Here is a 26,869-nt window from a genome sequence, read left to right on the forward strand (position 1 = left end):
ACCCTAAAACTATCTGACCTGGGTCAATAATTAGGTACATATGAAAAAAGGGTCAGTGTCTATTTCTTTCAAAAACAACAAATGTCCAATATATACATTACGTATGTCAGATATTGACCAGTCCAGTATTCAATGCACATTTTATTTAGCACAGAAGTGAACGGAAACTTAGCATCAATCAATAAGTTCCGTGAATTATTAATTCCATTAAACTTGCGGCGTAAAACATAAATGAATTCGTTTAAACAAGATCATATATACCTTTTATCAATCAAAGTTATGACATGGTATTTACATAAATATCGGCGCACTCTCAGTGAAAAAAGAGAAAGGTAGTTAAGTGGGATAGGTGTGATGGGATAAGTGTGGGGACTGGGTAAAGGTGTTGTGACCATAACACAATCACAATAGAACTCAATAGGACCTTTACAGTCTAATTTAGATCAACAGTTCCATATATCTCTTTTCACATAGGATAGGATTTACTCCATTTGATTTTCTCCTATGTTTAGAGAAGTAATGTACAATGGTCTACGTTTCGACCCCGCATGGTGTAAGGGTTAGTTGAAACCTCATTCTGGGGTCTTCATCAGGACATTGATAAGACGAGAGCGCCTACCAGCAATAAAATTAAAATGAATGTATCTGTACCTTATAACGAGTCAACAATATCCAAGGACTGGCAAATAGTCAAATACATACCTTACATTTGGCCATCCAGTGACCATATTGGTAGGACCTTCATAGGTTCCTATTGTGAGCGATTCTATCTGCAATTAAATAAGAGGACTGCAATTACAAAAAGTTACAGAGATGTCCTATCTGATGATTAATAGGTGGGAGGGACACTTACTGTGGTAAGACAATCATCCAGTCAAATTGTGTGATTAAGTCCGGTTCGTTTCCAAATGTTTGGTTGCAGCTAAAGGGGTGTGCAGACCGTCACAGTGCCCCCAGTGGTGGGAAAACGATAATTTCACTGGTTGGTAATCAGCGTCTACATCTAAATTACATATCAGGGTTCAATCAGTAAATTAACACTCAGAAATTGAGCATCGCCCGCAGAATTATCTATCGCGCGATCAGGACCTTCAATCCAACGCCGCTCTGTGGGCTCGGTATTAACCGCACGTTGCATTGCGGTTCGTGCGATGCCTTCGTACAAATGACTTGTTATTAACTGTTTTAATGGTCCCGACACGGATGTGTGTCAAGAAGGGCCACTTGTAATACAGTGGATAGCCTGTGCATAGATGATATCACGTTTAGGGACACGTATCATAAAGACGTGGAAGCGGCACTTATTCCAAACACTGTGGATCACAAGTGAATTAATAGTAACGCGCCATATGCATACTTAAACAGTTTAAGTAACGGCCAGAGTGAAAGGCGCCACACACTTATGACTCCTTACCTATTCTTCACCTATCTACGCTCCAAAGTATGTGAGCCGGTCGGCTCCGTGCCTTCATATGAGCCGCCTCGAGGTGCAGCCGCTCTATGCTGCCCAGGGGCTCGACCCAGCTTAACCAATAGGAAGGCCCGATCTCAGTCGAGTTTGAGGGACCAGAAAAAAGTTACTCTACTCCTTGCCTGGATCGCTTGTTCGTGACCCAGTGGCAGGTGGTCATTTACAATTATGACTCATCGGGGTCCCGGAGTCACAGTTATAAGTATGATAAATCCGTATGCTAAGGTCGCTTGGCCCAATATAAAGTCTATGGCCTGTTGCAGCTTGCTGGTTGTAATGACTGTGCAATTGTCGTGGCACACGCGTCATGCTGCCTTATTTCATACGAATTGTAGGAACCCTGCCTATGCGAGTACCATACAGTTTAATATGCAATTTTTACCTGTGAAAAAAACACATATACATTCAATTTGTGTATCATAGACGGGCTGGCTGGATACACACATTTCGTATAGAGATATTAACTAATTTTACCATAAGACATAGATTTGCATTATTAAGTACTGACAATAGAAGGCATGTTTTTCAGAAGATATATGGCAACCATCTACATATTAAATAGAGACAAGAGTCTCCAATATTTGACATAAATGGTCCCTATCTTACATACACATATTGGTACATATAGCTAAACTAAACAGGGAAATGTAGTGCCATCTGTACTCTGCAAGATTTATAATACACGGTGTAATGGCTCTCCCTATAGTATTCCAACTATATTTCATTCAGGGTCAATGGAAGCCATCTGGGCAAATATGGCGTCCAATTCATTCAGTCCATTTTGAACTGAGTCTAAGGACTGCATCCACTTACATTCCCTTATGTTCATGATAAAATTCATGTCTCCCCCCGTGGGCCCAGGGTAATTTTCTCAATGACTACCCACTTCATGGACTCAGGTGTATGATTGTTTGCTAGGAAGTGTTCTACCAAGGGTGCCCCTGTCGTATGACACCTAATCCTACTGCAGTGTTGCAAAATGCGATTCTTAATTTTTTGCTTGGTTTGGCCAATGTAGATTAATCCACATGGACAGAAAATGGCATAGATGACCCCATTGCTGTTGCAGTTTGAGAATGATTTTAGGGTAATCGTTTGATTGTTGTGGGTTAGTGTTTTGGTTTCTAAACACAGTGTACACGCTTTGCAATTGCTGCATTTGTAGTGTCCCAGTGTTGCTGGTAAATTCCACATTGTTTGGATAGTGGGGACAGGAGGGCTCTCCAGCATAGATCGCACTACATAGTCAATGATACTTTTAGCTTTTTTGAAAGCGTGCATCGGTGGTTTCGGTGTTTCGATTACATCTGCCACGATGTTCCAATGTTTGTTGACTATCTTCCGTATATCATTGCTCTTCGTGCAGTGAGTTGTGACACAGATCATCCTGTCTTCTGATGATTTCCGCTCTTTTGGTGAGAGCAGAGTTTCTCTATCGCTAAACCAGGCCCTCTTGCGTGCCCTCTTCACCAACCTCTTGGGGTAGCCTCTTTCCAGTAAACGTGAGATGAGATCATCTGATTCCATAAAATAGTCCTCCTTCCAGGTACAGTTCCTCCGGATACGGAGGAACTGACCGAAGGGTAAATTATCACGTAGGGCCCTGGTATGATGACTCGAGTATCTCAGAAGCGTGTTCCGCTCAGCCGGTTTTCTGTACAGTGTAGTGTACAGGACTCCCTCATGTTCTTTAATGCTGATGTCCAGGAAGTCTATGGATTCATTGCTACAATTGGTGGTAAATTTGATGTCCTGCGACTGGGTGTTGAGCCATTCAGTGAATGACGTGAGTTCTTGTTGGTCCCCTGTCCAAATGATCAGAATATCATAAATGTAGCGGCGGTATTCCGTGATCTTGTTGAGGTAGGGATTGTGGGGAGAGAGAATGCAGTGTTGTTCGTAATCACTCATGTATAAAATTGCCAAGTCTGGAGCAAAGGCAGCCCCCATAGCCACACCCTTGCTCTGGATGAAGAAGTTGTTCTGGAATATAAATAGTTTTTTGTCATTGCGATCTCCAATAGATCAATTATAAATTCTGTTGGAACCGCTGCCGGTTGTGGTCTTGTTGCAAGGACTCGTCTTATCGTTGTTAATGCTGGTCCTTGGGGAATGCTCGTATACAACAAGACTATGTCCATCGTGACTAATAGTTGTTTTTGCTTTGATCTACTAGATTGATCACCTGCATGGTGTCTCGTAGATAGGTAGGTGTCATTTCTGCCAAAGGTTTCAAGAATACATCGACGTATTTGCAGAGTGGTTCGAGAAGGGAGCCACAGCCCGATATAAAAGGGCATCCGGGTGGTTTCGTCGGGTTCCTATGCACCTTGGGTAGGACGTAGATGGTTGGTATCCTTGGTTAGCTCACATTCAAATATAGACATTCTTTATCTGTGAGGAAACCAGCCTCCTTCCATTTCTCCGTGATGGCAAGAATCTCGAGTTTAATCTCTCTTGTTGGGTTGGTTGCTACCGGCCGGTAGCTCACCCCATCTCTCAGTTGGGAGTATATCTCCAGAACAACTTCTACATCCAGAGCAAGGGTGTGGCTATGGGGGCTGCCTTCGCTCCAGACTTGGCAATTTTATACATGAGTGATTACGAACAACACTGCATACTTTCTCCCCACAATCCCTACCTCAACAAGATCACGGAATACCGCCGCTACATTTAAGATATTCTTATCATTTGGACAGGGGACCAACAAGAACTCACGTCATTCACTGAATGGCTCAACACCCAGTCGCAGGACATCAAATTTACCACCAATTGTAGCAATGAATCCTTAGACTTCCTGGATATCAGCATTAAAGAACATGAGGTAGTCCTGTACACTACACTGTACAGAAAACCGTCGAGCGGAACACGCTTCTGAGATACTCGAGTCATCATACCAGGGCCCTACGTGATAATTTACCCTTCGGTCAGTTCCTCCGTATCCGGAGGAACTGTACCTGGAAGGAGGACTATTTTATGGAATCAGATGATCTCATCTCACATTTACTGGAAAGAGGCTACCCCAAGAGGTTGGTGAAGAGGGCACGCAAGATGGCATGGTTTAGCGATAGAGAAACTCGGCTCTCACCAAAAGAGCAGAAATCATCAGAAGACAGGATGATCTGTGTCACAACTCACTGCACGAAGAGCAATGATATACGGAAGATAGTCAACAAATATTGGAACATCGTGGCAGATGTAATCAAAACACCAAAACCACCGATGCACGCTTTCAAAAAAGCTAAAAGTATCAGAGACTATGTAGTGTGATCTATGCTGGAGAGCCCTCCTGTCCCCACTAACCAAACAATGTGGAATTTACCAGCAACACTGGGACACTAAAAATGCAGCAATTGCAAAGCGTGTACACTGTGTTTAGAAACCAAAACACTAACCCACAACAATCTAACGATTACCCTAAAATCATTCACAAACTGCAACAGCAATGGGGTAATCTATGCCATTTTCTGTCCATGTGGATTAATCTACATTGGCCAAACCAAGCAAAAAATTAAGAATCGCATTTTGCAACACTGCAGTAGGATTAGGTGTCATACGGCAGGGGCACCCTTTGTACAACACTTCCTAGCAAACAATCATACACCTTAGTCCATGAAGTGGGTAGTCATTGAGAAAATTACCCTGGGCCCACGGGGGGAGACATGAATTCTATCATGAACATAAGGGAATGTAAGTGGATGCAGTCCTTAGACTCAGTTCAAAATGGACTGAATGAATTGGACTCCACATTTGCCCAGATGGGTTCCATTGACACTGAATGAAATATAGTTGGAATACTATAGAGAGTGCCATTACACTGTGTATTATAAATCTTGCAGAGTACAGATGGCAATACATTTCCCTGTTTAGTTTAGCTATATGTACCAATATGTGTATGTAAGATAGGGACCATTTATGTCAAATATTGGAGACTCTTGTCTCTATTTAATATGTAGATGGTTGCAATATATCTTCTGAAAAACATGCCTTCTATTGTCAGTACTTAATAATGCAAATCTATGTCTTATGGTAAAATTAGTTAATATCTCTATACGAAATGTGTGTATCCAGCCAACCCGTCTATGATACACAAATAGAATGTATATGTGTTTTTTTCACAGGTAAAAATTGCATATTAAACTGTATGGTACTCGCATAGGCAGGGTTCCTACAATTCGTATGAAATAAGGCAGCATGACGCGTGTGCCACGACAATTGCACAGTCATTACAACCAGCAAGCTGCAACAGGCCATAGACTTTATATTGGGCCAAGCGACCTTAGCATACGGATTTATCATACTTATAACTGTGACTCCGGGACCCCGATGAGTCATAATTGTAGATGACCCCCTGCCACTGGGTCACGAACAAGCGATCCAGGCAAGGAGTAGAGTAACTTTTTTCCGGTCCCTCAAACTCGACTGAGAGCGGGCCTTCCTATTTGTTAAGCTGGGTCGAGCCCCCGGGCAGCATAGAGCGGCTGCACCTCGAGGCGGCTCATACGGAGACACGGAGCCGACCGGCTCACGTGCTTTGGAGCAAAGATAGGTGAAGAATAGGTAAGGAGTCATAAGTGTGTGGCGCCTTTCACTCTGGCCGTTACTTAAACTGTTTAAGTATGCATATGGCGCGTTACCATAAATTCACTTGTGATCCACATTGTTTGGAATAAGTGCCGCTTCCACGTCTTTATGATACGTTTCCCTAAATGTGATATCATCTATGCACAGGCTATCCACGGTATTACAAGTGATCCTTCTTGACAAACATCCGTGTCGGGACCATTAAAACAGTTAATAACAAGTCATTTGTACGAAGGCATCGCACGAACCGCAATGCAACGTGCGGGTAATACCTAGCCCACAGAGCAGCGTTGGATTGAAGGTCCTGATCGCGCGATAGATAATTCTGCGGGCCATGCGTAGTTACTGATTGAACCCTGATATGTAATTTAGATGTAGACGCTGATTACCAACAAGTGTAATTATCGTTTTCCCATTTTCACAGAACCACCGGGGCACTGTGACGGTCTGCACACCCCTTTAGCTGCAACCAAACATTTGGAAACGAACAGGACTTAATGTTATGTTATGTTATGTTATGTTAATGTAAACTTTTATAGCGCACGGCTACTCCATTGGAGTGTCCCGGCGCTTTTATTAAGAAAACAAAACAATGAGAACACAACACAGTAAAATAAAACAGGCCCAGGGGGAAGAAGGAAGAACCTAAAGGGCGAACAGCCAAGTTTTAAGGCCCTTCCTAAAATTCAGCAGATTGGAGGTACTGCGTAATGCTAGGGGCAGAGTGTTCCAAAGCTGAGGCGCCAAAAGCCTGAAAGAGCGACCTCCAATAAGGGCCCTTTTTACTCGTGGGACCACAGCAAGGAACAGTGATTCAGACCTCAGAGATCTGGCCGGATGGTAAAAGGCAAGACTCTTCTGGAGATATTTGGCTCCAGAGGCATGAAGAGCCTTATGGGCCAGGGTCAAGGCATTAAAAACTATCCGCTTGCGGATAGGCAGCCAATGAAGCGACTGCAAAAGACCGGAAACTCTAGCTCGCCTGTGCACTTAATCACACAATTTGACTGGATGATTGTCTTACCCCAGTAAGTGTCCCCCCACCTATTAATCATCAGATAGGACATCTCTGTACCTTTTTGTAATTGCAGTCCTCTTAATTAATTGCAGGTTGAATCTCTCACAATAGGAACCTACGAAGGTCCTACCAATATGGTCACTGGATGGCCAAATGTAAATTATGTATTTGACTATTTGCCAGTCCTTGGATATTGTTGACTTGTTATAAGGTACCGATACATTCATTTTAATTTTATTACTTGTAGGCGCTCTCATCTTATCAATGTCCTGACGAAGACCCCAGAATGAGGTTTCAACTAACCCTTGCACCATGCGGGGTCGACACGTAGACCATTGTACATTACTTCTCTAAACATAGGAGAAAATCAAATGGAGTAAAACCTATCCTATGTGAAAAGGGATATATGGACATGTTGATCTAAATTAGACTGTAAAGGTCCTATTGAGTTCTATTGTGATTGTGTTATGGTCACAACACCGTTACCCAGTCTCCCCACTTATCCCATCACACCTATCCCACTTAACTACCTTTCTCTTTTTTCACTGAGAGTGCGCCGATATTTATGTAAATACCATGTCATAACTTTGATTGATAAAAGTTATATATGATCTTGTTTAAAAGAATTCATTTATGTTTTTCGCCGCAAGTTTAATGGAATTAATAATTCACGGAACTTATTGATTGATGCTAAGTTTCCGTTCACTTCTGTGCTAAATAAAATGTGCATTGAATACTGGACTGGTCAATATCTGACATACGTAATGTATATATTGGACATTTGTTGTTTTTGAAAGAAATAGACACTGACCCTTTTTTCATATGTACATACTTTTTATAAGTAGCGCATTTGCCTTGGTAGTTTCCACTATACTCGTGACCTTTTCCCCTATTATCTTAATTTTTTCTGCCAGCGGGGATATTAAAGATTTAACAAGAAGTTCAATCTGGGCCAGTAGGTTAAATGGTGGAGTGGATACAGGAGAATCCAGTATTGAACATACTTTAGATGTTTTAGGGGTGGTGATATTGACCGAAGGGGGACTTGAATGCAATTTTTGTTGTTTTGCTAGTCTACCTCTATGTTTAGCACCTTTGCGCTTTCTTTTAGCAGAAGGGGCCTGAAGATTCGCTGTCGATTGAGTATTGACTTTGACCGATAGTAAAAGGGGGGTGTCCAGAAGATTTTTATTTAATTGTGATAGTATGCTCGGCTGGGGACTTGTATTTCCCATTACGTATGCAGAGGCTCTGATTTGCTCGTTTCCCCGTTCTACAGGGGTATACATGGTGTTACAGATCTTATTTAATTCCCCCAGTAAAGTAGAGTTTTGAGTTTGGTCAGCTGGGGCCAGAGGAGATTGTATACTGAATGTAGTTTCTATAGAGAGATGTCGTTCTGCTCTCTCTATTTCACGATCAATTGGCGATATTGCCCTGATTAAGTAGTGGTCCAATGTCCCCTTCAGCGAACCCCCCTGAGAAATGATATTTTTAGGGACCCCTTTACAAGTCATAGTGTGGCTTGCTTTTGTGTATATAGCAGAGGAGATATAACAACAAAGAACACCTATGCTGGTCAAGCGCGTAACCTAATGACCAAAGTGTAGTCCCTTAGGGAGAGCCAAAGAGTACGTATAGGCAGTCACTGTGGTAATTTACTTTTCTTTACCTCCATTGAAAATCAAGTGAGGTGGCCCTGCCCGGCCTCCTGCGGCCTCAGAGGGCCACAGAGGGTGCGACGCGGAGGATGTCCGTTAATTTATGCGCCTCCTGGCGCTGAACCCTGGTAGGCGGCTTCCGGCCGCAAAGATTCCCAGAACTTGTGGTCCCCTCCCTGAGTGCGGCCGCGCTCTGGTCTAGAGGAGCTGCCGCGGCAGGGGGAGACCATCTGGAAAATGCAGGCACGGGGGGCTACAGGCAAAAGGAGAGTGTCCCGCTGGAAAACCCCCAACAGCTACGGGCTTGGACAGATGAGCAGCGCAGTGCAGGTCCGAGAAGCGTCCCCCCGCTCCACCGAGGATGTCCGTTAATTTATGCGCCTCCTGGCGCTGAACCCTGGTAGGCGGCTTCCGGACTCAAAGACTCCCGGAACTTGTGGTCCCCTCCCTGACTGCGGCCGCGCTCTGGTCTAGAGGAGCTGCGGCGGCAGGGGGAGGCCAGCTGGAAAATGCAGGCACCGGGGGCTACAGGCAAAAGGTGAGTGTCCCGCTGGAAAACCCCCAACAGGTACGGGCTTGGACAGATGAGCAGCGCAGTGCAGGGCCGAGAAGCGTCCCCCACTACTGCATTCAAAGTAAACATAATCACCATCTATCCCTACCCCCTTTGTGCATTTAGCTCCTAATTGAAGTCTCCATTCCCATCATCCTTCTTGGATGTTTTAATCTGATTCTCATCAACAGGGCACTGGTGCACTTAAAGCTCTTCTGGTCTTCATTCTCATACATGCTTTGGTGGTAGAAGGACAGCCAGACCAGTTGACAGCTATCTCAGTGTCCAATCCGCAAATGCATATTGAAACAAGAAGGGGAGACAGAGTAGACTTGGGCCATTGGGAAGGCGAGTGCGGGGACTAAAATAGGCGTTGATCTCAACTCTTTCTGCCTCTTGGGGATGGTTTAAGGTGGAATAATCAGAAACATCCCTGGTGCATAGGCTAAACTGGGATGAAAATCCATGTAAAATGACAATAGAGTCCTTCTTAACATTTGGGAGAAGGAGGAAGCTTCCCATAGACCCACCCTGGTACCTGGACAATGTTGGCTAAGAATCTGATTATTGCACCCAGGCCATTGGGTAAGGCTGTGGTGTTTTTTTAAAAATTATTTTGTTCTGGACTCTGCTGCCAAGAGAAACCTAATGGTGATTGCCTTTTTGTTTTTCTGCTTTTCTTCCGGGGCCTCAAAGGGATGTGTATACTTGGAGTGACCATTGTCTGGAATAAAGGTGTGAGAATGTGTACCATTAGTTGGGGATGGTGTGAGTCTCCACCAAGTAATCATTATCTAATTTTGTATAAGGTCCAGTATGGTCGCAATAATTTAAGCCTGAGCTCAAACTATGGTAGCTGTAGCACAGAGCAGACAGGTTTAATTTAGGAGAAATGTGCAAAGTATGTATCTGTAAAAAAACTGCTAAAACACAAAACAATAAAAATCCATCTCCAATTTATAACAGTAGAGAATATTTTAATGGAGAACATAAGACCAAAACAACAAAAATCAAATAAGGAAAACCAGAGATATGATTTTTTAAAGAATAAATTAAGTTTAAGAGCCAAAAGTACAAAGTGCCAACCGCTGGCAACTGGTCAAAGCCAAAAGTTCAAATCATCCATGATGTAGTATGGGGTCGGATATGGAAAGAAAATTCTGCTTCAGGATTTTCTTTTGGAAATAAACAGAAAACAGTTTGGAGGATGGCCCGATCATGCTCATTGAGACCCTGCACCAAACTGCAAAAGCATTGACAGGGACCGGCATGATAGCTATTCCTGGCAATGCGCTAATAAATTACCACCTCCTTCGATGTTAACTCTAAAAATCCGAATTTCTGGAACTCGATCCCTCCAAATAACATTGAATTTATTTGATAAATGTGCACCAAATCTTCAGTAGGAAAGCTTATTCCATATTTCTTCTTCTGTACTTAATTTCTCCAAACTTTGCTTAAAATTGATGAAGTCATGCAAAAGTTTTGAATGATGCAAATCTGTTTCTCTGTGAGGTGATACATCGGCATGCACTACAAGAGTACAAATGTGGAATCTCTTCACAGAGGAGAAATAGCACCATTGTACATATGGTTTACATGCCTTGCACATAGCAATTGCTGACTTTCGATATAACAACATTTGAGGAAAACATGCACTATTTTTTCAATTACTTTTCCTGTTCTGATACACATTTTTTAGGGAGTTTTCAGAGGGATTCAATGTATCACAGTTGTGGCTGAAATCCCCAAGTTTGTTTTTATTAATTATTTTTAGAGCAATACGTTTAGTCCAGTAGTTTTTTGAGGTATTAACAATATAGAGTTGCTGATTCAGCACACAAAAGCCAGTCTATATAATTTGTTTTACATCAAAACGTTTGTAAACGTCCTTTTGGACATGGAATCAAATTGGATTGAATAACATGCCCGCTATTCCATATGACTGAGATCTGTGATCTTGATCAAATATGATTGGAATACTAAACAGGTTCTTTAAATAGTTCGAGGACCAGACTGTACAATAAATGTAATACATAGGGCTCTATGGTACTAAGCAGACAATATGGGAGCCACAGCAGGGATTAGTACATGCCTCAAGGGGTAAACATATCCTAATTCTCTTCATGTTTGCTGTGACCATGAACATCATATAATGACCTAGTGGAACAAAACAGATAGGTCCATTATATCATTCATCCAAATATATAGCACACTATAGTGATCACAGATAAACAAATGCCCCTTAGACAAGCTAAACCTGGCTGATGAGCACTAACTAGGGCAAAACCGATCGTGGGTTGCTGGTGTTTCAGTTTAGGCAGGACCTGACCTGCCAGTTCCGTCTGGACTGTTCTCATTGGAGCAGGCACATGAATGATTTGCATATAGGTGGGTCCAAACTGGGTAGCATGGTGTACATAATAATGTACTGGGATTAGGCATGGGCGGATTTCACGGATCCACGATCCGCGGATTTTGCGGATTTGCGTATTGTTGATCCGCAAAATCCGCGGATCTAAGGATTTTTTTTTTTGCGGATTGCGCTCGTGAAAGTCAAGGATGCAAAGGCATCTATCCAGCATCACAGCTGATTTTCGACGGTAGATTTGGGAAGAAAGCACACCTGCCCAGCCTCGACAATGCTCACGATTGTTTTTGGGCTGATTTATGCATCACTGAATTTGAGCTTCAACTGTCCATCATAGTGGGTAAATGGTGGGAAGACGGTTCACACCGCAAGTGTGTGGGCGGGGCCAAACAGACGGGCCTTACATGCGAGCACACATGCCTCTGGTGTGTATAAAAGGTCAGAGACCGATCAGAGCAGCAGATGAAGAGAAAGAAGCTCCTGGTCACAGGAACAGCCAGGGGATTGCACTCGTGAAAGTCAAGGATGCAAAGGCCTCTATCCAGCATCACAGCTGATTTTCGACGGTAGATTTGGGAAGAAAGCACACCTGCCCAGCCTCGACAATGCTCACGATTGTTTTTGGGCTGATTTATGCATCACTGAATTTGAGCTTCAACTGTCCATCATAGTGGGTAAATGGCGGGAAGACGGTTCACACCGCAAGTGTGTGGGCGGGGCCAAACAGACGGGCCTTACATGCAAGCACACATGCCTCTGGTGTGTAAAAAGGTCAGAGACCGATGAGAGCAGCAGATGAAGAGAAAGAAGCTCCTGGTCACAGGAACAGCCAGGGGATTGCGCTCGTGAAAGTCAAGGATGCAAAGGCCTCTATCCAGCATCACAGCTGATTTTCAACGGTAGATTTGGGAAGAAAGCACACCTGCCTAGCCTCGACAATGCTCACGATTGTTTTTGGGCTGATGAATGCGTCACTGAATTTGAGCTTCAACTAGGGCACATGCTTTATTGATATCTGTAAGTGCTTCCTGTTGAGGTTTAATTTTTGTGACAGGACCATCGTGCCAGAATGAACCCTGCCCTTCATATCCCTTGAGTGAGCTGTCCATCATCCTGTAACTATTTTAGGATGGCGCCGGCAAGCTGCCAGCACCATCCTGAAATAGTTACTAAGTTAGCTTCAACAGGAAGCACTAATAGATAAAATAAAGCAGGTGCTCGAGCACCAGCTTTATTTTATCTATTTGTGCTTCCTGTTGAAGCTAACTTAGTAACTATTTTAGGATGGCGCTGGCGGTTTGCCGGCGACATCCTAAAATAGTTACAACAACTTCAAGCTTGAAGGCTTGAACTTTTGCCCCCCGGATCCGCCGCTCGCGGATTTGCGGCTTTTTGGCAAATTCGCGGGAGTTCGCGGATCGTGAATTTACCGAAAATCCGCAAAATCCGCGAGCGGAACGGATTTTCCGGCCATGCTTAACTGGGATGTTGTTTGAGTAATTACCAGTGACTGAGATTCATTCATGCATTCCATTCATCTCTTTATGTATTATGAAATTGTTATGAAGACATCTTTAATGAAAAAGAACATTATAAAAGTTTTTCAAAAAGTATTTAGGGACATGAAGGAGAATGTATTAGTTGAGAACCTCCAAGGTATCTGAAGATGGTCCAAAACCAATTTCAAGACTGCAGGAGACCATGAAAAGGCTGTACTCCCTTTCAAATGACCTTCAAAGCTGGGCAGATTAGCCATGCCAATAAAGAATGCAAACAAAAACTGAAAGTGTGTGAAAAAGGACTTTAAAGGGGATCATGAGAGTTCAGGATACTACTCTGTGAATTCTTTGGACCAACTCTTGCCCAACTTTAGAAAAGCAAAGCTGACAAAACCTTTTCAAGGAAGCCTACAATCCATAAGCAATATTGGGTCCCTGTATAGGGCCCCCTCCCCCTCTTTTATGTCCAGTAGGTCTCCTCACCTCATAATATATCATGTCCTATCAGCTCATTCCAAGCTCCCAGTTTGTCTACCTTGAACAAGATGTATGATGTTACAACGAAAGTGAGTACAACGTGTGCCGGTACATCGCGGTCGTTAGAACGACTGCAATGTCACCACGCTATGCCCTTACAACGCAAGTCTTTACATCGACTTGCGCTAGATGGCGTGCTAACATTAGAAAAGTGTAATTTACTATTCCAACTCCAGTCCACTTAACAGTAGGGAAGGTGTTGAGATGGCAAACTACACTATTTGTAATGTTAGTACGCCATCTAGCGCTAGGCAATGTAAAGACTTGCGTTGTATTGGCATAGTGTGGTTACATCGCCTTTGTTGTAACGACTGCGATGTAACCGCATCGTGGTGTACTGACTGCGATGTTAAGGATGTTTCCCCTCTATTCTTGATGGCTCAGGTCAGTGAAAGGATATCTCCGCCCCCTACTCTCTATTCAATGCAGGTCCTATTCAGCCCAGCCCTGACCCGTCAGACTGCTGAAGCCAAAGCCCTCTCCAGCTCCCTGTCACTCACAAACCAGAAATGGAATACAAAAAAACTAGCAGAGGCATACTGGATGTTTTAGCCATGAAAATACCTACTTTCTAAAAGTGGTATTTTCAAACACAGAATGTAAAAACCACCTTCACTAAAAGATGTATTTTAACATTCTGAGTTCAGGCATACTAAACTCGAATTTCTACCTAGTTTCCTGAGTCGGTTAGGATTATAACATGTTATAATCAAAGTGCCCACTAACATCAGGGCATGTCCTACCTTCTACATACAATGCACCCTGTCCATGGGGGTACCTTGGGCCTTCCCTAGGGGTGACTAACATGTAGAAAAGGGAACGTTTATGGACTGGCAAGTGGGTGCACTTGCATAGTCGACATGGCAGCCCCAGGCTGCACACAGGCTCTGCAATGGCAGGCCTGAGCCACATTTTACAAGCTGCTTCCGTGGGTGGCACAACCAGCGCTGCACCATCAGCAGCATTTAATTTACAGGCCCTGGGCTCACATGGTGCACTGTACTAGAGTCTAACAAGTACATGAAATAAGCCAATCATGGAATCACTTATCCATTACAATAATTTAGAATAGGGAGCACTTGTACTTTGCACTGAATAGCAGTGGCAAAGTGCCCAAAGCATCTAGACCAGCAAAAACATAGCAAAAACACAGGAGGCAACATATGGTACGGTTTTGAGTTGGACTAACCTGGTCCCTCTTTCTGACTCGTGCTCCACCGCAGTCCGCCTGAACTTGTGTTTTTTCCCGGTCCAGCGCATGAAGGTAACCACAGGTCAGGCTTTCTACTTTTATGCACTCTGTTTTCCAAATCTTTAAAATATCATATCTCCATTTCTACAGATTAGATATTTGTCATTTTGGTGTCATTTAATTTATTAAAATTTACTTTCTTTTTCTAAATTGGTGTGGGATTATCCTTGTGTTGTGTTTTCACTTTAATACTGTTTGCGTGCTGTATTATTAGTTCACAAATTGACTCTAAGGTTACGAGAAACAGAACTGCCGCCCGATGCCTTTTCATTCCTTTGACATGGCTGTCAATGTGAGAAATCTGTATCCGAGAAATCGGCGGATATGCTAACTTGAAATGCACATCAACATAAGTACATTAACAGTAAATGTCGCAATACTTCAATTTCATTCAATTTCGTATTGGGGGCACACCTGCTGCCAAATACTCACCCACCTTGAGTATTCCACTTTTAGACCTACAAAAGTAGTCTAATTGCAATCTACTATCACAAGCCCCAAAGCACACCAGAAAAATGTTCCTATAGAGTTTCTTAATCAATGCAACTTTGTTAGAACAAAAGGATTCCCAATCATTTAGTCCAAATCCATGGTGCTATTTACGCAAATGGGTGTTTCAATTGAAGTGGAACCCTCTCAAATTAACCTAGGATGGTCTGAAGAAATTGCTGTTTATTCAATCAACACCCTTATACTCTAAAATACATAACCTTCACCTGGTCTTGATGACTTTCCTCTGAAGTAATATGAGTGGAACCAAAATGTCGACAGACTGCAGCTCTGCAGGACATTATTTCATACTAAGAAAAAGCAGAGTGGGCTGATAAATCTAAGCATAATGAGGGTGGTTTCACTGCTGTACCAGATCATATTGCGCCCGAGCTTGTTCCTTCTCTTTAATATAAATTGTGTTATTTGTATTGTATTAGTGCTTTTTAGAAGGGATATTTTCTGAGGTTAATTTTGCTAATTTTAGTTGTCCCTAGGGTCAATATGGCATTTAGACATTTAAAATATTTTGATTTGTGAAATACAAATGAATTGGTTTTTGTAGATGCTCTCTTCTGATTTTTTGATTTTTTTAAGAAAGAGAAGTGGGATTGTTTAACCACTTGGATTGGTATGCCTATTTTGTTTTGTCTACGGGTTATTTGTTTTGATGCTAGTTTAACTGGTTACCCCAAACCCTTGCAACATTAGTTAGCAGGGTACATCTTACCTCCTAGATTTTCAAATGAGACTCAGCACATCCTCTAGTCTGAACGTTAAGAATTTCTTTTTGTTCCAGAGCACTGAGGAAACATGTGTTGCTTTCTGGATCAGCATTATGGGTTTTGCATAACAACCTCTACCCTTGGGGTTTCCCCCAAATATGTTTACAAGAGAAAACCTAGGAGAATTTATCTGAGGAAGAGACCTCACCTTGAGGAAAAACTATCACCAATGTCCAAAGTAATTTCCCACTTCAATGGCCAACACCCAAAATGAAGTGGTAATATTTTACCCAATATATACCACACCCCAGGCACATTTCTAACGAGGGTTATGCACCTTTACTGAAACATTGGACTGACTGAACTTCACTAACCAAACACACTTCCACCAGACCACAATGATTTAGTTAGATGAGAATCTCATAACCATATTGAAAGGGCTTCCAAATTACAAAATCTCCACGTGAATACCATTTTCAGAGAAAAGCCTGATTTTTAGTTCCATTGTGGTATGAGAGCAGTCAGAGAGCTAAGGTTAGTTTTCAGGCAAGGGAAGCACATGCTAGCTTTTCACTGGGCCTCCTTCAATAGTTGGGCCAACACCAGTGAGTGCAAGCATGCTGCTTGGTTTCCTCTCTAATTTGCCACCTTTTTGTAGACTGTGATCTGAGCTGTGCTTGGGAGTAATGTGTGGATCTGTGAGGTTACTTCATGTAAAGGCTTATCAGAACAGTTTGGCTTTCAACACATCTAGTGCCAGATGTTCTTATCATCACACTACCTGTTTACTGAATGTACATTGCAAGAGTGAATGTCATCGACAAAATGTTACTTTTGATCATTTATTTACTTGTAACATGGCAACATGTTGCCAGAGGTGAACAGACATAATATCGACCTCAAAAATATCGACTGGACATAATATTGAGGTAAAAATATAGACTAGACAAAATATCGACCAGACATAATATAGACTACAAAAATATCGATTACTATCGATATTAATAGCCAAAATATCGAATCAAAAATATAGACTAGACATAATATCGACTAGATAGAATATAGACAACAAAAATATCGAAAATAAGGTAAGTGTTTTATAATTTGTAATAATTGTGTAATATAAATCTGTAGCGGGTTGTGGGTTTATAGGGGAATAGGGTGGGAAGTAATTTAAATATAATTAATTAAATCTGTAATATAATAGTAATTGTTAATGAATTATTAATTGTTAATTAATTAAAATATAATTGGTAATTAATAATAATTGATTAATTGATCAATAATTACATTTTCGTAAAATATTTTCTGTAGAGGCTTGTGGGTTTATAGGGGAATAGGGTGGGAAGTAATTTAAATATAATTAATTAAATCTATAATATAATAGTAATTGTTAATTAATTATTATTTGTTAATTAATTAAAATATAATTGGTAATTAATAATAATTGATTAATTGATCAATAATTACATTTTCGTAAAATATTTTCTGTAGCGGGTTGTGGGTTTATAGGGGAATAGGGTGGGAAGTAATTTAAATATAATTAATTAAATCTGTAATATAATAGTAATTGTTAATTAATTATTAATTGTTAATTACTTAAAATATAATTGGTAATTCATAATAATTGATTAATTGATCAATAATTAAATTTTCGTAAAATATTTTCTGTAGCGGGCTGTGGGTTTATAGGGGAATAGGGTGGGAAGTAATTTAAATTAAATTAATTAAATATGTAAATTAATAATGATTGTTAATTAATTATTATTTGGTAAATAATTAAAATATAATTGGTAATTATAAATATTTAAAGAATAAATAAATAATAATTAGTAAATTAATTTCTGTAGTGGGTTGTGAGTTTATAGGGGGATAGGGTGGGGAGTAATTTAATAATAACTAATTAAATATGTTAATTAATTAAATTTGTTAATTGATTAATAATTGACCATTAAATAAAATTTACTTTGTAAATAAAAGTAATTGCTTTTGGAAATTAAATTTAAGTTTTGGGTTTTTGGGTAAAGGGGTATTTTTAGGGTTCAGGGTCAGTTCTGGGTTTTTGGGTAAAGGGGTATTTTTAGGGTTCAGGGTCAGCTTTCAGTTTTTGGGGTAAAGGGGTATTTTTAGGGTTCAGGGTCAGTTTTCAGTTTTTGGGTAAAGGGGTATTTTTAGGGTTCAGGGTCAGTTTTCAGTTTTTGGGTAAAGGGGTATTTTTAGGGTTCAGGGTCAGTTTTCAGTTTTTGGGGTAAAGGGGTATTTTTAGGGTTCAGGGTCAGTTTTCAGTTTTTGAGTAAAGGGGTAATTTTAGGGTTCAGGGTCAGTTTTCAGTTTTTGGGTAAAGGGGTATTTTTAGGGTTCAGGGTCAGTTTTCAGTTTTTGAGTAAAGGGGTATTTTTAGGGTTCAGGGTCAGTTTTCAGTTTTTGGGTAAAGGGGTATTTTTAGGGTTCAGGGTCAGTTTTCAGTTTTTGGGTAAAGGGGTATTTTTAGGGTTCAGGGTCAGTTTTCAGTTTTTGGGTAAAGGGGTATTTTTAGGGTTCAGGGTCAGTTTTGGGTTTTTGGGGTACAGGGGTACTTTGTAAAAACAAAGTAAAATAAAGTAAAATTACATTTAAATTAAATTAATTAAATACAATTAAATAAAATTAAATTATATTATAATAATTTTCATTAATTTATATTAAAAAAATTATTATATACTTACCAATACTTACATTGTAATGGTATGCGTTGTAAAGGTATATGCGTTGTAAAATCTTGCGTTGTAAATGTATGCGTTGTAAAAGTTTTTGCGTTGTAAAAGTTTCGTTGTAATGGTAGGCATCGTAAAAGTATGCGTTGTAACGTCATACATCCCTGGAGTGGGAATAGTAATTTTAACCCCTACGCTATCCAGCGCTTTCCCTACTGTTGCACCCACTGGAGTGGGAATAGTAATTTTAACCCCTACGCTATCCAGCGCTTTCCCTACTGTTGCACCCACTGGAGTTGGAATAGTAATTTTAACCCATATGCTATCCAGCGCTTTCCCTACTGTTGCACCCACTGGAGTGGGAATAGTAAATTTTACCTCTACGCTATCCAACACTTTTGCTAATGTTGAACTCACTATAGTTGTAACAATAAATTTTAACCATTTTCTATGCTATGCTAAAAATGTTATATATGTTTATTTAATAATATGTTTTTATATATATATATATATATATATGTATTCTTTTTGGTGATATACTTTTTTTAATTATATTAATTATTTATTAATACTACATGTATTTAATAATTATTTCTAAGTTTATATTAAATATATTTATTACTATATTAGTTTTAACTTAATTTTAAAACATTTAAAAAAATCTATATTTTGACTGTCTATATTTTTGTAAGTCGATATTTTGGAGTCGATATTTTGGTACTTACCTGTTTGAAGATAGGGAGTCGATATTTTGTCTCTCGATATTTTTGACTCGATATTTTTGTATCTCGATTTTTGTGAGGTCGATATTATGTCAGTGATCCGTTGCCAGAACCACTTCAGCATATGTACAAATGAGTATGACAACATAGAAGGTCATCAGACTTGAGGTCTGTTCAGGGATTAATTAGGACTATTGTCCAAGGGGAAAACATCCTTAACATCGCGTTCATTGTAACGACCGCGATGTAACAGCACGCGTTGTACTCACTTTAGTTGTAACATCATACATCCGAATAGAGAGTAGGGGGAGGAGATTTCCTTTCAGCTACCTTTCCCAGGTCTGCTTTCAAAAATGATGTCTCCACCTCCTGCCAGAAAGCTGCACAGAACTGGGTTTGGCTGGGCACAGGCACCCTCTGCCTTCAGAGGACAAAGGATTTACTGGTATAAATATTGGAGCCCAGACCCCAGAACTTTAAACCACTTCTGGGAATCAAGACAGACCTTTGCCAAGGAGAAGAACCAAGGACGCTGAAGGAGGAGACTGCCCCTGTGCTGTTTGCTATTTCTGGGGATGGCCTACATTAGGTATTTTATTGCCAAGGAAAGGGGAAAAGGACTTTTGTGAACTTTCCATAATCTCCGAGGGCTTGAAGTGTGCTTGCCTCCTGCCCGAAGTCTCAGGGATAAAAGGCTTCACCACCAGCTTCCCTGAATTCCCTTGCTGGCAATTCTACCTGCAGAGAGGTGCATTCTGTTGTTTGGGGCCCTCTGATAAGACTGCATGTCACTGGGAGCTGGAAGAGTGACGCAAAGAGGAGAAGCGTGTCGCCGCAGCAGCAGTTGGCTTCTCATTGCCAAAGAAGCGAACAGCCACCACAGCTGTTCACCGTCGCATCACCGATGAAATGTGTTGCATCACCAGAGTAGCGTGTTGCCACCACAGAGGCACCATCGCATCACCGAAGAAGTATGTGACAGGGCCTGTGGCTGCTCAGAAGTTATCGGTATTGCTGCACAGCCGTCAGGTGTGAACGCATCACATCCAACATTGTTGCATCGCATCAAAGACACCATTTTGTCACATTGCACCGAATCGTCGCATCGAGGCGCCATCTTTCAGCATCGTCACCAGGCCGCAGTAAGAAACAACGCATCAACTCCCCACACAGTAATGAAGTGAGCCTCAACTCCCCTGCACAGCAGTAAGGCACCAATGCATTCACTCCCCTAAGTGTAAGGAATGGCGCATCAACTTCCCTGCAACCCTTTTGTTTGTATTGCATGACGCATCCCAGGTACTTTGAGAGTAGAGTGTTGCATTTACCATCTTCATTGAACTAAGCTTTTGTGTACCATTTAATGTCTATTTTTGATTACAGTATTGTGGATTTTTGTCATTTGGTCTTGTGTTAAGTCTCGTAAGGAATACTTTTTTTTCTAAACTGGTTGTGGTGTCCATTTGTAGTGTTCACTGTATTACTGTATGTGTTCACAAATGCTTTACACGCTGCCTCTGAGATAAGCCTATCTGCTTGTGACAAGCTACCAAGGGGTTGAGAAGGGGTTATTTTAGAAGTGTAGCCCATTACCCTGAGTAGAAGCAAGGGTCCCTAATTGGACAAAGGTACCTACCACTGCCAACTAGACACCCACAATTCTAACAGTGTATGGTTACGTGTCATGCGGAGTTGCGCTGCATTGGTTCCGGTGAAGGGTTGAGAGGGATAAAATGTGGGTTTCTGCATTGAGTAGCATCTCACTGCACAGGTTCTGATGAGGAGCTGTAATGGCTGAGATGAGAGGTACTGTGTCAAGTTGCATTGTGCTACGTTGGTTCCAATGAGGAGCAGCAAGTTCTGCAAAGCAAAGCAAGGTCCTGTATCGAGTTGCATTGCACTATATTTGTTCAGATGAGGAGCTGTGAGGGCTAAGAGTTCCTGTGTCGAGGTGTGTCAAACTGTGTTGGTTTTGATGGACACCACATTTAAGATGGTACATCACCTTTAGCCCCACTTCACAGGGCCCAGGATTGGTGAGCACCCCTTGGAGAGTCAGGACCCAATGCAGGCAGAGTCCAGGTGTGGCGCTCAATGGGGTTGCCGACTGAGATGGCTGGCGGCTCCCGAGTGGCCCTTGAACTAAGGAAGGGGACCATTCTCTGATTAGGAAGTATATGGTGAAGACACTCACCTGGTAACACATTTCTGCAACTTTGGACCCGCAAACGGTTCTGCTTGGAAAACATTACACCTGTGCTGCCAGGCTTGGCTCCAGGCAAGGTTGCAACATTCAGTCCTGAAGAAGACTCACAGCTAAGGTCCGAATCCCTGACAGCACAGTCGAGTCAAAACGTCGACGCACTTCTATTAATCAAGACCTGTACCTATATTTTCTTTGTCATATTACTGGAAACTGCATTTTGTGCACAATTGAAATTTACAGATTACTTGTAAATGTATGATGGACAGGTGTGCAATGACTGGTCTTTATTACCAGTACGTGCAAAATATTGAATTTATCTCCTTCATTCTTTGATTTATACTTTCACCTCCCACTACCACTACCCTCCCCTTCTCCTTTCCGTGCGCAACCTTTGTTCATTGAAAAGTGTTTTTTGACTTATGCAAAATAAATATCTGTTTATTCTACAGTATTTTGGCGCTTTATATTTGTGTGGTCCACTAATCCCTGTGCATGCATAAATTGGTATGAACGCAAAGTATCCATGTTTTGTTATAGAATATCCAGGTTGTAGTGCTCTCACACAATCCTAATTTCTAAATCTTGTTTATTATTTGATGGTCACGGGCAAAAGTTTTTTTTTGCCAGGTCAGAATGGCAGTTTACAACGGTACACACAGGCTGCAATGGCAGACCTGAGACATTTTAGCGAAAGGCTACTTAATGAGTGGCAAAATAAGTGTTGTAGGCCCACAAGTAGCATTTAAATTACACATACTGGGTAAATGTAGTTCCATTTTGCTAGGGAATCATAAGTGAATTAATTATCGGAAATGGGTGTAAGCCAATTTTACTATGATTAAAGGAGAATGCATAAGCACGTTAGCACTGGTTAGCAGTGGTAAAGTGTACAAAGTCCTGAGGTCAACATAAATGGGTTCAGAAAACAGGAGCACAAAGACAAAATATTTGGGGGTGACCCTGCAGAGAGAGCCAGGTCCAACAGATGGTTATGCCCAGAAATGGGTCTCGTGCATACTGTGTCACTGGAACCCAGCATTGCCTGGCTGATGAGCCCTAATTTCGGAAAAACTGGTTCTAAGTTGCTTGCATTCAAGTTCAGTGAGGACCTGGCCTGGCAGTCCTTGGCTGTGCTGCAACCCATTGGAGAAGGGAAAATACTTATTTGCTTATGGCTTTTTCCAAACTGAGGTGGCATGGTGTGCAAAACAACAATGATTTGGGATGCAACCCAGAGTAATTACCAGTGGCTGAGATTATTTCAAGCATTCCATCTATCACTTTTTTGTATTCTTTAGTGTGTTTACCTAAGTGGGACGGGCATTGCCAGACGTGGTTGCTGTGCACACTGTGTCACTGGAATTAAGCTATACCTGTCTGATGATCCCTAACTAGGATGAAACCTGTCCTGGGTTGCTTATGTTCTAGTTAACTGAGTACCTTCCCATTGGAGCAGGGTCAAGATGGATATGCATACGGCTGGGTCCAAACTGTACAATGGATTAGGACGCAGCACTGATTAGTTAGCAGCGGCTGAGAATAAATCAAGTGTTCCATCCATCACTTTCTGTATACTTTATTAACAATTTCATGCAACATTTTAGGCTTCTACAAGGGTTGATACCCAGTCAGTGCTGCAAGACATATGCTACATAATTTGCAACTTTTTGTTGTTTTTTCTAACTCTTGGGTCTCTCTTTCATCTCATCTAATAGCTTGTTGGATTAACTTCATCAAATTGCTTTGTATTTGTCTGGACTGGATGCTGTGTGATGTTGCTTTAGGTGTTGTCATTGTGGTCAAAATGTCATTGCATGTCGATTCCTGTGTTTCATTTATTTGAACATAGTTATGTTCTATGGCACGTGCAACTATTTTGGTTTCATGCATGCAGCGCTGGGATAGCATCACAGTGCCACGTTAATTGCCTATAGCTGGGAAACGTATTCTTTATTTTCACCTTGTCAGATCCTGCATTACATCAAGCACGTACGATTCAAGAATAAAGAAGGGGAGGAGATATTTTTCGACCACCAGGGGAACCCCCCAGAGCGATATGACATCATCAACTGGCAGGGAGATTCTGATGGTGCCATAACATTTGTAAAGATTGGAAGTGTAATACCTGCAGTGTCCAAGGGGCATGACATGTACATCAATGACAGTGCCATTCAGTGGGGCATGACAACAGCAGAGGTACAGTACAGGCCTTGTTTTGAATTCTGACATGACAGTAACTCCTGTTTCCACATATGATAAGGCCCTCCTCTTTAACTAGTCTTCAACAAGACATGCATGGTTCAAGGAAGCCATTGTGCTCTAAAGAGAATATAATCCAATAGGAACACACACAATCAAGCATGCATGTGTCGCTGATATGATGTGATCCCACAGATCTTGTCTAAGGGGACAGGAGTTGTCTAAGATCTTGTCTAAGGTGAGAGGAGTTGGCCTAACAGCTAGGGCGGTCGACCTCAAATCTGGGAATCTGGGTTCAAGTCTCGGCAATGAGGTTGAACATCCTGTGATTCTGGGCAAATCACTTAATCTCACACATGCCTAACAAAAATGAATGTGTCCTCATGTAGCGCAACTGGTGCTATGTAAAGTGCTCTGATATCTGATTCATGTCAAGCTCGGGCTATATAAAACTCTGTTAATAAAAAAGGAACATTGTAATTCTACCTTCATCTAGCTCGCCCTAAACAGAATTAACGTAGTAAATGTTTGAATTTAAAGGAAATCATATGTGTGTAAAATGTATTCAAGACTAATGAAGGTTTCCTATTGATGCTCACATCGTGTGTGTGTATTGATGGTTTATATATATGTCTGTATTTAACATGTGCACTGTTCTTACATTAGCCGAAGTTGGTAGGTCTAACTTTCGTTTCTCCCTGTTCGCTCTTGAAGTTGATGGTTGTTAGTTAAAACTTATGTGCATGTGGAATGTTTACTTTCATGTTTCTGTTGCAGCTTCAAAAATTTGTCCTCATTAGTTAGAATAACATCTTTGTTTCAGGAGTTAGACGGACCTGGGGAGGAGTTGATGCCTCTTAACGAGTGGAGCTGATAATGTAGGAGGATGTCATTCGTGTCTGGAAGGCCTGGCAATCAAGGACACTGAGCAAGAGTCTGAAAGCTCAATTGCTTCATGGAAAATTACCTACAGGGAGGTGTCTAACTGGATGAGGCCTTCTTGGGATGTACTTGGGGGAGTGATATCCGACTTTTGTATTGGGGTTAGGGAAAGAGTCCGGATCTGCTGCCTTACCTGGAGAGAATGGAGCATCTTAGAACGTGCTCTGTAGCATTACACTACTTGACCCATTTATCGTGAGTGTGCTTCTTAGGAAGATGTCACAATTGACAACTTTCAGGGAATTTGCCTGAGAAAAGCTAAGTAAGGGATGTCACAGTAGAAGTAGAGTAGGCACAGATTACTTATTTTTGTTAGAAATGGGGGTCTCTAGTTGGCAGAGGTAAGTACCTCTGTCCAAATGGGGACCTTTGCTTCTAGTCAGGGTAAGGAGGATACACACTTTAGATAACCCCTGCTCACCCCCTTGGTAGCTTGGCACGAGCAGACAGGCTTATCCCAAAGGCAATGTGTAAAGTATTTGTACCAACACTTACAGTAATATAGTGACAACACCACAAAAGGACACCACACCATATTAGAAAAATAAAGTATATTTATATAAACTACACAGAACCAAATTGACAATCATACACAGTTAAAAATATGACTTTCAAAAGGTTTCAAGAACTTGAACGATAGAAAATTATGGATCCGTGACTTTTCACCAAAGTACCTGTAGTTGCGTCAAAGTTCACCAAGCCAAACAGCTATAGTGCTGAAAAACAAAGAAATGCGACATTCCTGGGACCCTGAGGAGGCAAAGTGACAGTCCCTCTGCTTGTAGAGGAAGGGTTGCATAGATTCCGGTCTGAATGGGGAGTAATGCGTTGATTCTTCGTGCCGGTTCCAGCCTGCATGTAATGCGTTGGGAAAGTGTGCCACACAGGTACGATGCGTGGATCTTCAAGATGCGTCGGAGATCGGTGGCGTTGCGCGGCGCTGCGGTGGTCATCTTCAGCCGCAATCCCTCGATGTGTTGATTCTTGCAGCACTGACAGGTGTGGAGACGATTTGCGCAGCATTGCAGCAATGGCTGGAAATTCTTCTTGCACCATGAAGATGCATCAGAAAAACAGCTGCAAGAAGAGTGATGCGTTGATTTCTGTAGTTCTTTGAGTTTCTTCTCTCCTCCAGCTCCGAAACAGCCGCAACAACCTCCAGAGGCCCAAAACTGGCACAGGCACCTCAAGACAGGTCAGAACTCACAACTGCAGTGTTCAGGGGAGCTGGGGGTGAAGTCTTTGTGTCTCTGAGACTTCTGAACAGGAGGGCAGCTCATTTCAGGCCCTTGGAGATCTCCTTCAAGCAGGGGAGACAGCACAGAGCAAAGTTCTTCTCCTTTCCTTGGCAGAAATAGCAACTACAGGCCAACCCCAGACACACAGCAAGGGCAGTACTTCTTCTCAGTCTGATCAGATCTTCTCCTTGGCAAAGATTCCTCTTGAATTCCAGGAATGATCCAAAGTGTGGGTGGGGTTTTGGGTCTAATACTTATTCCCCAAAATGTACTTGTTCTCTTTCTGCAAGGGGCTCTGAGCCCAGTTCAAACCAGTTATGGGGGGCACTCTGCAAGTGCACAACAACATCCTTTGTCAATATGAGCCTTGGCTCCATACACACCACAGGTGTGCAGAGCCAGCATTGTGGAAGGCAGGCACAGCCCTATTCAGGTAGAGGTGCTGCTCCTACCACCACTCTATTTGGAGATCAGGCCTATTTAGCCTAGTGCAAACTTATCCAGACTCCTAGAGCCACTGTACCTCCCCAGCCCCTGTCACTCCAAAGCCAGACAGTCAATCCACAAACAGACAGGTGCACACAGGATGGTTGAACAAGAAAATAGACACTTTCTAAAAATGGTATTTTCAAACACCATGATTTAAAAACCATCTTTACTAAAAGATGTGTTATTTAATCCTAAATTAAGGGTTAATAAACTCAATTTT

General features: G+C 41.7%; 1 protein-coding gene across 1 annotated transcript in view; it reads left to right on the plus strand.

The window, feature by feature from the left end:
- LOC144797944 (extracellular calcium-sensing receptor-like) overlaps positions 1 to 26,869 on the plus strand; it is a 48,846-nt gene that overhangs the window by 16,208 nt on the left and 5,769 nt on the right. Inside the window, exon 4 of the mRNA XM_078668748.1 lies at positions 23,737 to 23,977. Coding sequence (XP_078524874.1) covers positions 23,737 to 23,977 — 241 coding nt within the window. The remainder of the gene's footprint in view (positions 1 to 23,736; positions 23,978 to 26,869) is intronic.

Source organism: Lissotriton helveticus, chromosome 12 (genome assembly GCF_964261635.1).
Source record: "Lissotriton helveticus chromosome 12, aLisHel1.1, whole genome shotgun sequence".
Taxonomy (NCBI): domain Eukaryota; kingdom Metazoa; phylum Chordata; class Amphibia; order Caudata; family Salamandridae; genus Lissotriton; species Lissotriton helveticus.